Source organism: Amblyomma americanum, chromosome 6 (genome assembly GCF_052857255.1).
Source record: "Amblyomma americanum isolate KBUSLIRL-KWMA chromosome 6, ASM5285725v1, whole genome shotgun sequence".
NCBI classification, from domain to species: Eukaryota; Metazoa; Arthropoda; class Arachnida; order Ixodida; family Ixodidae; genus Amblyomma; species Amblyomma americanum.
In genome coordinates, this window is record NC_135502.1 from 66,449,465 (window position 1) to 66,465,533 (window position 16,069).

At 49.1% G+C, this 16,069-nt stretch overlaps 1 protein-coding gene across 1 annotated transcript in view; it reads left to right on the plus strand.

Annotated features, from left to right (window-relative positions):
• The window catches only part of eve (homeobox protein even-skipped), a 40,127-nt gene extending 36,937 nt beyond the window's left edge, over positions 1–3,190 (plus strand). Inside the window, exon 3 of the mRNA XM_077627207.1 lies at positions 1,408–3,190. Coding sequence (XP_077483333.1) covers positions 1,408–1,926 — 519 coding nt within the window. The 3' untranslated portion in view covers positions 1,927–3,190. The remainder of the gene's footprint in view (positions 1–1,407) is intronic.
• The last annotated feature ends 12,879 nt before the right edge of the window (positions 3,191–16,069 follow it).

Consider the following 16,069-nt stretch of genomic DNA (forward strand, 5'->3'; position numbering starts at 1 on the left):
AAGTCTTGAAGTCTGAATTGCAGTGCACTTAGTCGATAAGTTAAGCTCGCGGCAAGAACTTCGAGAATGTGTTTGTATAAGATGTTTCCTGTTTTTTTTCGCGCTGTCTTGGGCTGGAGCTATTTCAGAGGACAGCCGAAAACACTCGAGTCAGCGCACTTAAGACAGGGCTAAAAACGAACACCAAACGATCATGGTTCTCCCCTTTGCGACGGAGATGATTTACTGGTGTGTGTCATCTTGGTGCTGAGCCAAAGCAGTATACGTCATGCACCAGCGCTATAGTTTGTGTCCCCGTCTTGTTTTCCACCGGGAGTACTTACGGCAAGCTGTAGCCGATGAAGATATTTCTGCCTGCGTCAGGGTGCAAGCTGGGACTTTTATGACTTCCTAACGACAATAAGAACCCTGAAAGACTATACTTTAGAGGATTTAGACTAACTTTTCGTTTCAGGGAGATGCTGTACGGAATTTCTCTTGCAATTCTTGACACGTCATATCACTGTCAGAGAGCTAATTTAAGTTTTTCTTAGAGTAGTAAAGCACTTCAGTATAGAGACTGAGAATTATGGACACATCAAGGAATTTGGGCGCCTATTAATTTTTTTCTTGGGAGCTGTCAGCCCTAGTAATACGACAAAGACGGCGTCACGCACAAGAGAAAATGCGCTGTTGATTAAGGTCCAATTTAACTGAATTGGTGTCATATAATGTGGGCTCATTTTCTCGTAGAACACGTGGGCGTTGTCTTAAATTAGCCTTGACAGTGCATTTCATTTCATTTACGAGATCGAAATGGCAAGAGTTAGTTTATACAGACTTCATAAATTTTAGGTGAATGCGAGCACTTTGAAAAATTTTCTTTTGTAGCCTCGCCTCATTTTCCTTTCAACGTCACTTGGGCTTGAATAAACCACAGATAGCAAATGAAAACTGCCCAAAGCATGTTGCTGCGACCTCATGTTTTCTCAGCACTGGCGAACTCTACATTAACCGGAATGTAGGGTTGCGTGTGCGGTTCATGTAATTCACTTATTCCCAGCTAATTCTGCATTGGTCGCAGCTGCTTTCCGTTCGTCTTGAGCAATTCAGCATAGTGCATTGGTAATCGCAGATATGTTTCACACTGCCACGTACTGTATATGCAAATAATGTTGAGAGTAATCGCCCCTGCGCGTTGGTGCATCGTATTGAGTAACGTACAATTTACATCGCAGTAGACTAAAAAGCAGGCGGCAATCTCGAGCTTTCCGTTCTCCCTCACTGCTGTTGCCTTCTTGCCTCGGAAACATGCTGTTTGATTGCGTTGCAACCCAGCTCTCCTGATGTTCATCTAGTGTTCACTTTTTAGGATTACATTTCTCGATCCCTCACATTATAACGCGATGCTCTTTTTTTCCCCCGCAGGTGTGGTTCCAGAACAGGCGCATGAAGGACAAACGGCAACGCATGGCTCTGGCGTGGCCGTACGCAGACCCGCACTTCGCCGCCTACATGTTGAACGCTGCCGCCGCAGCCGCGGCCTCGGGCGCCGCGGGCTACCCGTACGCGTTGCCCTTTCCCTACTACACGGCAGCGGCGCTATCTCCGCTGGCACGCTACCCCCCGTACACAGCGGGCCCGCCCAGGCCCCCGTCACCGAGTATGCAACTGGGAGCGCCCGGGGCCCCGTTCCCCCGGTCGGCCGCTTCGCCCGCCGCGGCGGCGACTCCGTGCGCCTGCCCCTACATACCGTACACGCCGCTGCCGCCCAACCAACAGCCGCCTCCGACGACGACCGCCGCGACGACGACGTCGAGCCGGTCTCCGCCGTCTCGGGTCATCGCGGCTCCCGAACCGATCACCTTGACGACCGCCACGACGGAGACCTCCGCCGTGAAGCCGAGCCTGTTCCGGCCATTCAAGACGGACTCCGAGAAGGCCTGACTCGTCACCGCTGGTCGAACTACGGTGATCGCGAAGGCACGCCTTGGAGAGCACCGGACGGACGGTGAACGGATGCGTGCTGTGACGCTCTGACGGCGGGCCGTTGACTGGACTGAGGACGGGCGGTCGCAGATTGCTGTGCTGACTGGTGGATGGTAGTTTGCTTGGGCCGCAAGTGAAACACAGCGCAGAGGACCGGTGCCCGATGTGCCTGCATGAAATATGCGGGGCGGCCAGCATCGAGATAGTGCTGGCTGAACGTGGCCTGCAGTCTCGCATGTAGAAAATGGTAGCCGTTTCAAGGCGCCGGTGAAGGCATAGCGGAAAAACAGAGTGGACTTGTACAGGATCTTGTGCCATCTATGGACGCAGCGCCGGTTTCCCTGACTCGTGATGTCACGAATGTGCGCGAACTCACCCTGTGAACGGAAGTTGACACCCTCAATATTATTCACCTTGGGGTCTCTTCTGGATGTTTCCGGTTGAAACAAAGCGCCCTAATGGACATATGCATCGGCAACGGCGCTAGTTCCAGCGGCCCGACCCACATCTTAAGAGCGAAGCGCCGAAGATGATCGCCTTGCCTTAGCTTAGCCACGCATTATTCCAGACGTTGCGCACATCTATTTATGAGATATAGCGAAGATGTGACACCTTGCACGTATCTTATCGCCGAGAGAAACGGCCCGCGACTGACGCAAAACTCGGCTTTTCCGTCAGGAATGGCAGTCTTTGCAGAGCGCGCACAGAAACGCAGGATCGTTCTCAGAAATCGTTTCTCCTGATACGTCGAGCTTCCCGTGTCTGTCAGATACAGGTCACCCGACACGAAATGCTCTTGCAATGGTCTGCTCTTGCTCTTGCAATGCAACGTTGTGGCACAAGTTTCCCACACACAGTTGGCCAGTCAATGAAGACTGAGGCAGTCACCGTTGATGGAGCGTCGCCCAGCAAGCCCTGCTCGATATGTGCAATCTTCTCATTATGTGGACGAAATGGAACAGTGCTTTGACAGTGTTCAACGTGAGCCCGTGCTATACGCGCTGACTTTACGCCGAACGCCACTCCACGCGTATAGACATCGCCTCTGGTTCTTACGCCTGCAGCCGGTGCGAACTGTTCGCCACGCTTCCAAAGACAAGACGAGCGCACAGAATCAAGAGGACAATTCGTGAAGTGCGCGGAAAGACAGTTATCGTAGACTCTTTGCCACCTTGGCGCCTGCCTGTGGAAGTCTGGTTCCAACTCGCAGTAAAATCAGTGCATTGTATGTGCCTGCTTTGTGCGGAATTCCTTGCTTGTTTAGAAAGTTTCTGCTACCGGCAGTAAATCATATCAGTAATGCGCTATATACATGGTGTCCCACCTAACTTTAGCCAGGGTGCAAAAATATGCCGAGACACCCTAATACCCCTGTCACACGGACACAGTAAAGGTACTTTGAACTAATGCTCCATTACTCTAAGGACGAACGCGCGCTGCCACACGGACGCGCCAAAGGACACCTAGCTCAAAGGAGCTTCGAAACAAGGCAGCTCGAGTTCGTCCTTTGAGGCTTCAAGGGAGTACTCTCTCTCCCAGCGAGTTAACAGCATAAATAAATTGAGAAAAGAAACGTTCAATTTTAATTTTATAAATTCACTTCATAAGATTAGTGGTGTTTTAAAATATAAGATCATTTGTTTTGTGGCAGTCTCACCACACCATACTCTCGTTCCAGATATACGAGCGTCACGGTAGCCACGGCTCAGTGTGGCCAGCACTTTGATGTTATGCTCCGTACTTGGAAAATCATGTCATTATTGCAGTTAAAATTGCGTTGCTTTAACATAATACGGTTATAAAACTAATTTACTAAAAAAATGTGACATTTCTGTATTTACATGTGCAGTGAGGTTTGCAATTTTAATAACGCTTTTCGCCGATGAGGGCGCTAAAAACTTCTTGCGAAGGTCGTTCCGCGACCGTGTAGCACGGACGAACTCCCTTGAAGTAGTGCTCCTTTGGGAGCGTAAAGGAGCATTAGTTCAAAGTGCCTTTAGAGAGCCCGTGTGACCGGGGTATAAGACGACGCGCGCAAATAGATGTTGCTGGCTACTGTATGGAGCAAGTCGCACTATTTTTTGTATTCTGCTTAATTGGCTAAATAGTGAAGATTAATTAACCAACTTCGCAAGCAACAAAGTTAGGCGAAAAAATTCCAATCAGAAAATTTTAGCGCTCCGCTAAAAGTCCGACTGAACAGTTTGTAACTATCCATCTGTTCCGTACTAGTATTTTCCCGCGCACTGCAGATGCCCGCGAAATACAAAAAAATTACCGCGTGACATTGCAGCTATCTCACTTTCCGCGCACAAACGTACAGATCATTTAGCCGGATGTGCTGCCGCTTCAAAGGCGACTGGGCAGCGACGCAGTTACGCCAGCGGTATGCTCCCCTCGCGGTGGATCATGATAGCAACAGGCAAGAGGCGACCCTTATCGCTGGCACTGGCGTAAATCGCAGTCAGCGTCTGCGTCGATGCCCTGTCACAGCACATCCGGCTAAATGATATGTTGGTTTGTAGGCGGAACGTTTTGAGAGTAATTCGTGGCGCCCAAGCGGCCATGTCACGTGGTACCTTTTTGTGTTTCGCGGGCATCTGCAGTGAGCTTAAGTTAGCTGGGGCACCCTATATGAGTGTTCCGAAGACCACGCACTCGTGTTATCACGTTTCATTTGTTGCCGAAGTAGACGTGGCGAAGCATGTGGACGGCTTTCGTTTTAAGTACTATGCTTCTGTAATGCTAGCTCTGCGTACGTGCAAGCATAACCACCTGAATACAGTGGAAAATGTCAACTTCGCGCAGCGTTTAGCTTAAAGGCATCGCCATTAAGCCTTGGATTATTGCATCTTAAGGGACAGTAAGGCTTAACATCGAGAAAAGAAAGCCGCAGAAGAGGATGCTCCATCTGATAAGGTAAGGTAAGGGTTGTTTTCGTGGTGCGATGACGTAACTTAGTTTCGATGAAATTCAGGCGCGAATAGTGAAATCGACTGTACATGATAATACAGCAGCTATAACAACTACAAAGCAGCTGCAGCAACTACAACTATTTGATGCAGTAACTGCAGAGCAAAAAGTAAGTTGCCGAAACTTAAAAGAAAACATTTGACAGAAGTCTGTCTGTCTGGGAAATTCAATTTAGGAGAAAGATGACTGACGCCAACCAAGTTAATTTTGCAGAAAAAACACGACGTTTCGGGACCGGCTCGGTCCCTTCTTCATGTTGCGACTACGGGCGAGGCGCAGCTTGGCTTTTTTTAAGCCCTCGTGTGGAAGACCTCCGGGTCAGTGGCCGCAAACCATGGATGTAAGAAGAGAAAAGTGTCCCCAGGGAGCGATTAACATTCTCCCGTGTCCGTGGGATGTGCCACTACTCCAGTAGAAGCCTCCTGCGCGGGTTAGCTTCGGTTTCCAGTACAATAGTACCGTCAGTCAACCGAAGCTATAGGGCATGAGCGGCTCTTGCTTCTAGCGCTGGGGCTTTCTGGAAGCACAGTCGCAGGTGGTTAAAAGTACTTAAAGGGCTCCCCAAAGACCACCTTTTTTTTGCAAACACCGACTCAAACCGGTGTGTAGGTCGTAGTTTCTCGCCTAACTTGGAGCGCATTTTCATTACTACCGTGACCGAGGACGCTTCCTGTCCCCGTCCCTTTCTTAGGAGCAAAACAGGTAAAGTGCTGACAACACAGCGCGCAAAAGAAAAAAAAAACTACAGGAGGGAAGTGGAAGCAAGCAAGCTCTAAGCACAATTGCCGTCTTTTTTGCCTCCCAGAAACCAGCTTTCTCAAGTTTCTTTTCCAAGCGCGGCGTCGCTGTCAAGGATAGGGTGCCTCGATGGGCCAGCGCGTAGTCAAGGAAGCACCGACATATTTCAGCACCGCGCACGTAGCAACGACTCAGCTGAAATGCTTTGTCACACAATTTCACGGGACAGCTTCGGTGCTCAAAAAATCCCCCCCTCTCGGTACTCACGGCACCCGCGCCTGCCAGCCACGGCGTGTTTGTTTCGAAACGGTCTGTCATTATCCATGGGAAGAAAAGTTGAGGGGTCGTCCAGTTAGAAGTCCCGTCGACTGGACGCGTCGTGTCGCGGTCTGCCTACGACCGCGAAATTGGCGGCGGCGGCGGTCTGAGGGACGAAGAGGCGCCTTCTCCCCGTCCGGACCATTCTTTCCAGGCAGCGGACGACAAAGGAAAGCAGGGAACCGAGCAAGGCTATGGCGCTCTTCCGCCCCCGAGGAGGGAGCCTGGGAAAAAGACGAGCGGAGTTCCAGGGTTCGAGTCGGCGGCGGTAAAGCACTTAACAAGATTGGTCACGTTGGTCGTTCGGTGGCTTTCTAGGCAGAAAAAAAATGATAATGGCAGAAAGAGAGAAAGATGGAGTTTTCTTTCTTCCGCTGATCTTTGTGTATACGTTTTTGTCTGCATTGTGTCCGTCATGTCAGAAAAAAAATTTTTTTTTTTTGAAGCCCAGGAGCATTCTGCTTGCACTTCGGAAATGTCTTGCACAGTGACATATATCTTGATGCAGTTTGCCTGCATGGTGCCCGACTGTTTCGATGCATGGTCATTTTTATTGCGTAGGCGTTTTGTAGGTGCGGATGCCTTCCGATGCACCGGGGTTCTGCTGCAAGAGCATCGCCTTCTACCCATTAGGGACATTTAGAATGGGGGACCCTGCCGGTTATGGCCGATTCACACGACGGTCCGTTCGCCCGCGGCCCGCGCATCACGTGTTCATGCGCCACTAAAAATTGGTCTGTGATCCGATGACGTCAGCGGATGCGACGGACCAAAACAGCAGACGACGCGCTGGGTGTACCACTGTTGCCAGATTATTTTGAAGCGTTTGGCAACGCTGGTCAAACTGGCTTTTCCTCCCGACCCATGACTGCAATTGAATGGTGCAGGTGCGGCCCTTTGTCCAATTCCTCAATGGCCTGGGCCGTCTTGCTAGCCGAGTCGATCACTTCGTCATGGTAGAGAACGCAGTGCAGCTTGTCAAAACAGCGCGCCAGCTCAACGCCACTCGGAAAAAATGCGGCAGCCGAAATATTGGCAAGAGCGGTGGTTGCCAGAGCTGGCGCGCGCATCTTCGCGGGCCGCCGCTAATTCCCGCGAGGGGCGAGGCACTGGAACTTCCTTGGTTGTCCAGTCCGCGGGCCGACGGCACGCCTCTCGATTTGGTGACGCACGAACGCGTAATGCGCGGGCCGCAGGCGAGCGGTCCGTTGTGTGGGGTGCCAGTGCGCATGCGCAGAGCAATAACCCGAAGGCGTGATTGTCTGCAACTGCGCAATGACACCCCGCGATTCCCCTATCCTCTTTACTGATAGGGTCCCCCTGTTCTAAAGGTCTCTTTTTTTTTTCGTTTTTCGATGACAGTAGTTATTGGACCTCTTCATTTTCAGACGAAAAAGTCAGCCACATGGAGGACAGCGCGAGAATAGCAGCGATACACTTGCAATGGGAAAGATTGCGGCCCCGTTTACATCATGAACTCGCACGACAAACGACGTACTGCGGCAATGTGCACAAAACAAAATGAATAAGAGTCGAGGGGGGGGGGGAATCTTGGTCTGTTAGCTAACGTTTCGACGAGAGGACTTTGATAGGTGTATGCAGCTTTCAATACAACAGTCGAAGACAAGTCCTGTCGTCGAACCGCTGGCTAACAGACCAAAATCCCTCTTCATCCCCACCCCCTCGACTCTTTATCGTTTTGTTTTGTGTTATCAATAATTCCATGAATTGCAATCCTTCCCCACACGGATGCCCGTATATATGAGAGAAATATCGAACTATATGCATGGCGGCCCAGGCGCGGTGTTAATCATGCTTACCCTCTCACAGACAATGCGGCATAATCAACTGACCCCCGAACCCATCACATTTGTTGTCAACAAAGCGTGCAGAAAAGACAAGCCCTAACGTTCAACTGAATTTCATTCGAAACTTTGGCCGAAATATATAGGAGCATGATCGGGACGAAAAACAAGGTTGCCACGTGGTTGGGGCACAGATATCGAAAAATGAATTACTAACTAGCCCAATCCCACACCTTACTAAACCTTCCATTTGCCATCAGAATAAACCGCCGAGGCAGCAAAGGAGCCCGAACAGAGGCATCTTTGTTCGTGTCTACGTATAGGCTCCTAATTGAAAGCTCTCGCGTGTAGCTTTTGCCGTATGGCAGAAATATTTGACCTCGGCACCTTGCCCTGAAAAAGTTTATGCACTTCTGAAAGCGCAGCCAGCAGCAGATAACAGTCATCTACCTTTGTAACTGGTCTTCCTAAAAGGGGTAGCTCTCTGCTTTTGCTGGTCTCCCTCGCAGGCTGAGCGCCATAGAAGAGCTTGGATAGAAACAATAAAATGTAATGAAAGGAAACAAAAATGGATTTACCAAGCTATTGCAACTAGGGCAAGAAAAACTCTAACGTCAAGCCGAGCTGATACCGTTTGTTCTGCTCGATGAAAGGTTTTAAGAGAATAAAAATATGAACAGAGCAAAAAAGTTAAGAGAGCATACAGCGAACGCGCATTGGAGGAAGTAAGCTACTTTAGATAAAGCTCGGACAAAAAGTACATCATAGTCGAACCCGGATGTATCGAACTCGAAGGAGATCGCAAAATAGTTCGATATATCGGTAATTCGATATATAAAAATGGTAATAGAAAGTCTTTTGTCTAACCTGGAAGCAAGAATACATTGCACCTACGCTTGAGGCGCTCGACGTGCTGCCCGCCTGTCTGTCTGAAATGGGGCGCTGGCAGCGCGCAGCTCGCTAGCCATTTCTACGCCTGTTCTGCTTCGCACCAAATCTGCAGTAGAAAATGATTTGGTACCAGCCCCTCCCTATCATGAGATGTTTGATCCTGCTACTGGTAAGCTATAAATAATCTCATTAAAACTAGTGTACGGTTGATTTCATCAACGACTTTGGCAGCGAAGCATACCAGATGAGGGCCGCCGCAAGGGCTTAGTTAGGTTGGCTTCACCGCATGTCTGCGGTGTGGCGTGGAAAATAAGTGCAAGAGAGCACATGTCACTCTCAAATGCTCCGTACTCAACTCGTCACGGCCATGGCGGGAAGTTTGCTCACTGTCCGGTGGGCAGGATGCGATGACGCTGCAAGGTCACGTGACCTAGACGTCACACCTGCCTCCTAGGTTTCTCTATGGGGACCACTTGCCAGAGCCATGCTCCTGATTTTTCGCTCACAAAGCCGACATCGATAACGCCGACACCGAATTTTCTGGTGAACGGCGCCTTTAGCGCTATCGCGTTAATAATTCGATACATTCTGGTTAGCTGTATCCGGGCTCGATACAAGGTTTTCCCATACAAATAAACGGGGAACGTAGAATTGCTTGCGTTAGACAACCGCTGCACTCTCTAAGATATCCGAAAATAAATTGTGTGCCATTGTAGATAGAAAGGCCAGGGAAGAGGAAAAGAAACGAAGAAAAACAAAAAGAGGGTGCCAGATAAAGCATGGCCTGAGGTTTGTCCCTTGTGCTGAAGGGGATGTGTATGACGTGCCGTTCACGTGCGGGAAGACCTACATAGGTCAAACAGGAAGGTGCTTAAATACCCGCCTACGAGACCACAACACTTCTCTGAAAGGGGCTCCGTCCTCAAATCTGGCTTTACATTATAGGAACTGTCCCCGGAATAACCAGCCTGATTCTTCTGAAAAATCATGTACACCCATCTTTAATAAAACTAGAATCCTGTACAAACACAAAGATAAACTAACAAGAGAAATCAGTGAAGCGTTTCATATTCATAAAAACATTGACTCATGCGTGAGCTCCCCCTCTGTAACAGTTCATGACTGTGAACTAATGTATCTGGATTTACGTGATTGATTTATCACTGTGGCTTTTGGTGTTGCGCACGCGCCCGTGGTTGTCAAATGAGTATATTTTGCGTGTTTTTTCTAATAAACTTTCAGTTGTTAGTCAGCGCCGGTCCTGTCGTCTTCTTTCTTTGTCCCTCGTCTACGCGCTGTTATTTCCAGCAAAACATGTTTTGATTAAGGCCTGCTTCCGTGCATACTGGTGTCCAGTGAAGTTGAACCAGATCTGCAGACTTATTATCCTGGTCGCCATTGTGCTTGAAATAATGTCGTGAATATTACGCGCCTAGTGGTCTATATGATATCCTTGAAGGCGTCTCGTGGCTGCATGACCCAACTACTACTACGACTGCTCACATCTCACGAACCGCTACTATATATCAGTACACAGTCGGCCGCCGACTGCTGAATGCAGCTTTCTACGGCATACAAGCTGGAGAGAGCGTTTTCATCGCAGTCATTCCTACAATACAGAAAATAGCGAGGCGCGTCAATTGGGCAGCTTTGCACTGTAAAATATGAAGCCACGACCAAAGAAAAGGGCCATCAGTCAGCCATCCGCACTTTTTCATTAATGGCATTCCTCTGATGTCCTACTCCCAAAATGCAGAACCGAAGCACCTTGTCGGGGAAGTAGAAATATTGTTCTCATCTCCGTCCATTTAACCGAGACAAAAATACATGGACCCCATGAGCACTGTGCATTTTCCTCCTGTCCATTGTCCGGACAGCGAGTTTTCATATTAACGAGGCGGAAATGCAGTGAAAAAGTTTGGTCCCCAGAAAAATTGTCCATAATTCGAGTCGTCCATATTAACGAGGCACGACTGCATACACAACTTGAGAAATAAAATGAGAAGCTGATCTGCAACATGAGACAATCATTTTACTTCGCAAATTACGGTTTGATGACAGCTCGTATAACATAGCCTTACAACACGAGGACTAGGCGCGTGGACAATATTTCGCACTGTGTGAATTTCAAAGGGTTGAACGACCTATATGGGCCGCACGTTTCAGGAAAAGATTGCGTGAGCAACTTAGTTCTTTTTAGGTATGTATTACCGGCGAATGCCTCTTTTACATAAGACAAAGATCAATTTTCGAATGACTAGCTTCACAACGATGTTAAATATGAGCACTGTGATATTTGGTTGCATGGTAATCGAGTAGAGAATGCAACAGCAAAACCACCTAATAAAGGTGCACCCGACTTACGTCCAAGGCCTTAGCGTATTCGTCAACCATTCGCGCTTGAGATGTCGGTCAAAACGCTTGCCAAATACTCCACCGGATTTAGCACAAATGCACATGCCCAATCTTGAGCGTTTCATACCTAACACGGCGGTCGCATTTCAATGAGAGCGAAATTCAAAAACGCCTGTGTAATGAGATTTTGGTTCACGTCGAAAGACACCACGTAGTCGAAGTCGGTCCGTAGATTCCCGGTACCGTGTGCGTATTTATAGTCATTTGTTTTCGGTAAAACCCGAATTAAAGTGACTCCTAAACTCCGAGCAGATTTTGTGAGAATTGGGTTAAACCCGATTTCAACCCGAAAACACGACTCGGAGAAAATGTACTTTACCAGAGCGAAACGCTATGGACAGCTCACGGAAACTATAGGATGTCTAGATTCTATTGTAAAGAGCTAGTATTTTAAATTAATTACAGATGGTTTTAAACAATATTTAAAGCCTGTTAACATAGCATGACTTCATCTAGTGGTATGTTAAGAAAAAATGCATAGGCGAAATGATGTGATGCGACCAAGGTTCCGTTCGCAGTAATGGTTGTTCATTTTTGCATCTACAGTGATCGCCTTTCCGTTGCGTGTTCGAACTATAGTACGCTCGTCGCTTTTCGTTAGTGCTCCGTGGGCTTCTTGTGATTGACAGCGTCTGGAGGGTGGATGAGTGGATGGGTGGTGGGTGGTTAGTAGTGCGTGAGCTTCTGTAGTGTAGAGGTGGGTTGGTTGGTCTAGGGTGACAGCTTCTATACGGTGGACGTGGGTGGGGCAAAGGTGGTTAGGTAGTAGGTGGAGGCCATCTGGAGGGTGAGGGTGGGTGAAGCCTCTGGATGATGAGGGTATGTTTTTGAGTGGTGGGCTAAGGTGGGTGGGTAGTGGGTGGAGGCCTAACGCATTACGACCCTGCCTGTAATACCCCTGGATAATGGCTGTCGAAGAGAGCATGCAGAAGGCTGTTATTGATGTGACATCTTAGTGGCATCACTGTGCCAAGCGCTGCCCATACTAACAGCACCGTACTCTTAACACCCTAGTCTTTATATAACGGCGGCTGTGATGTGGAAGTAATTTTTTCGCAGTGTTTTGCATTTTACAGGATGAGGCAGGCGGGTGCAGCGCAGATGCATAGCGATGTTACCTAGTTTACTCACGTAATAGGCGCAATAGCAAAATGAACGCACCCCTCTCCCTTGGCGCATATATCTTCTTATGATTATATTGAACGCCAAAAGAAGAGCGCAGTATATATAGTGTAAAGTGTTATCTGTTAAATGTAAAGACTAGTGTTACCATTTACCGCAATACTTCACCGTAGGAAGATGGTTTATGTTTTATGGGGGCTTAACGTCCCAAAGCGACTCAGGCTATGAGAGACGCCGTAGTGAAGGGCTCCGGAAATTTCGACCACCTGGGGTTCTTTAACGTGCACTGAAATCGCACAGTACACGGGCCTCTAGAATTTCGCCTCCATCAAAATTCGACCGCCGCGGTCGGAATCGAACCCGCGTCTTTTGGGTCAGCAGCCCACTGAGCCACCGCGGCGGCCTCACCGTACGATGAGCTATAAGATGAATTTTCTGTGCAGAATCCGAGAACAAATAGAAACCGCGCCTGGCACTAAGTGTTCTATGTTCGATTTGCCATACTGAGGATTTTGTTGCTGCTGGGATTCGCTCGGGAATGCTGCTAATTGTGCTAAAATGAACTCTACGGGGATAAGGTTGCCACAGCTGGCACAGGAGAGGGCTAATTGGAGAGATATGGGAGAGGCCTGTGTCCTGCTCTGGATGATGATGAACTTTACGTGTGCTCTCAGCGGAAAGTGTTATAGCTAGGTCACTACACCAGTTATACATGTGTATTTAAGAGTAATGTTGCTGACAATGTTCTCGAACACAGAAAAAATGCTTAGCAGTGTTTTTTTTTATTTAGGTGAACCTTGACGGATGAAGCGTTTATTTCGCCAGACGATTTTTGTCCGATTTTAGGGCTTTCAATTTTCCTGAATATTTTACTCCGCGAAATGAACGCATCCTTTATATTTCCACAGATCTGAAATAATAATAATAATTGGTTTTTTGGGGAAAGGAAATGGCGCAGTATCTGTCTCATGTATCTTTGGACACCTGAACCGCGCCATAAGGGAAGGGATAAAGGAGGGAGTGAAAGAAGAAAGGAAGAAGAGGTGCCGTAGTGGAGGGCTCCGGAATAATTTCGACCACCTGGGGATCTTTAACGTGCACTTACATCGCACAGCACACGGGCGCCTTAGCGTTTTTCCTCCATAAAAACGCAGCCGCCGCGGTCGGGTTCGAACCCGGGAACTCCGGATCAGTAGTCGAGCGCCCTAACCACTGAGCCACCGCGGCGGGGCATAGATCTGAAACGTGCATTCATTATACGGGTAAATGCATTGCTTTAGACGGAAAAAAGAATTTTTTTTATGGTTTGTTTTATGGGGGCTTAACGTCCCAAAGCGACTCAGGCTATGAGAGACGCCGTAGTGAAAGGCTCCGGAAATTTCGTCCACCTGGGGTTCTTTAACGTGCACTGACATCGCACAGCACACGGGCCTCTAGAATTTCGCCTCCATCGAAATTCAGCCGCCACGGCCAGGATCGAACCCGCGTCTTTCGGGTCAGCAGCCGAGCGCCGTAACCACTGAGCCACAGCGGCGGGTTGCACAAAGCGGTTTACGGACTTCCTCTCTTACAAGTCATCGAGACGGTGTGCGAACGTGAATGAGACAGCGGCGGAAATACTTTCCACAACGCGTGTCTCGGCACTCTTCCAACAAAATATAGACGCCTCCGCCCAAGGTTGGCTTTTTTCCTGCGAGGACGCGCCTTTCTTGGAACAAAAGGCGCGCCAGCCGCGCATTGTTCCGATTCTCGACCGATGCATCATTGACCGGGCCGTCTCAGAGAGCCACAGAGCGCGCCGCCGCAGCTGCCGCCGTTCCCGAGCATAGCCCCGTTGGCCCCCGTCCTCGGTCAAGTTCAACACACCCTTAAACCCGACCGTGGAATGATAATAAAAGCACCGCCGACTCCTTCGGGAGGCGGCGGCGGCGATTTGACCACGCGGTGGCAGCAGCAGCCGCAGCGGCAGCTTTCGGCGCTCGCTTTTACGAGCGCGCGCATAAAAGTGGCACGTGAGTGCTCCGCGTGCACTACCGGCGCCGCCGGTAGACGGCGCATACGCGGCTTCGCGCGCGCACCAGTGTGCGCATCCATCTATGTAGGGTGGCTACCGGTGGCGTCGAAACGGCCCGACCCCGCGCGCTTGACCCCCGGGGCCCAGCTGAGGCGCTCATCGGAGTCGTTATGGACCGCAGCCACTGCCGAGCGGTCAGCGCGTCTCGCTGTTCCCATGCATACAGATGCGATGCGCTATACACGTACGCGTTGCGGCACTCAGCGCGGGTTATGTACCTGCCTGCATCTCCTTACAGCGCTTTTGCGGCTTGAGATGCGGGCTTGTCTCATGCCTGGAGAGAAGCGCGTTCAGTATAAATTGAACGTCGTTTGCGGGTTTAACAGAGAAGCGGGAATAACGTTAGCAGTGGATGCGTTAAGGTATGCGGAAAAATATATACTTGCAAGCCGATGCCTCTTATATGTGTCTCGTCCTAAAAAAAAACAAAAAAGCCTATGACAAAATGAGGTTGATTGCATTACTTTGCGCTGGCGAGGAACGGTTATTCGTGGGGACACTAACTGTGACTGATTGTCGATTTGCAATTAAACTGCAGTGGCGTAACGGCTTCTTTATGAGCGACTAGTTGTTATAGAAACCCAGTTTGTCCCTCAGGGACTTACCCTAGTATCTGTCTTAGTTCCTTCTAACTTCTGCTGTTCGATAAAGAGAGTTCCTATTGATAGCAGGATTAGGCCAGTCTTCACAAGCTATAGAAAGCGGAAACTGGGTAGCTCTCTTTGGACCCTGCTTCGTCTGTTTTATGAACATTTTTCACGAGACAATGAATATGCACTTGCCATGTTCATTGAATGAAGTAGAAATTACTTGTTTCGAGTCGTTTTTACTGTTGGAATTAACTCTTCCTTCCTTACTTGCCTATACGCCCGTTTGGGTCCATGCTTTCTTCCTTGTGATATATTGATTTGATTTATGATTTGATTTGTGGGGGCTTAACGTCCCAAAGCGACTCAGGCTATGAGGGAGGCCGTAGTGAAGGGCTCCGGAAATTTCGACCACCTGGGGTTCTTTAACGTGCACTGACATCGCACAGTACACGGGCCTCTAGAATTTCGCCTCCATCGAAAATCGACCGCCGTGGCCGGGATCGAACCCGCGTCTTTCGGGTCAGCAGCCGAGCGCCATAACCAGTATACGCCACCGCGGAGACTCCTTGTGATATATTCAGACGGTTGCGCAAGCTCCTTTAAGAAGCTCGCCAGACACGGAGAAAATGCAAATTCTTACTCATATATCAAGAGCACTTTATCAATAGTGAAGAAGTTTAAGAGAAGACGTCAGCGGACCGGTGCGTCGTTGGTATAGTCTACTATACATGCACGAGTGCACACAAGTGCTATAAATGTGAAATAGAAAGCCCTTTAGAAAGATTGAGCCGCATTTTTCAATCTGCGCTATGAACAACTCCAAGCCTTTCAATTTCACTCTGAATCACGATGCATGTATAGAGCATCCTGTCGACGTTCTCTGCGGCTGAGCACAAACCGCTTGTTCGTAGCTTTTTCAACGCTGCACAGTCAGGCTCCCATACACGGCGGCGTTTTCGCAGAAGTGCATCGCAGAATTCCGCCGTCGCTTACGGTTGTGGCGTTGAGCGATGGGAGATCGAACGTCCGCCGGATGCCCGTAGACACTGAAAGCGAAATCGTTCACCCTCTTCTTATAAATTTCTGTTTATTGCATCGTTTCGCTATTACAGCTCCTTTTTTTTTTTTTTGACCCAAGATCGGTGCCCGCTTCCAGTCGCGCGGAAAGAAATGCG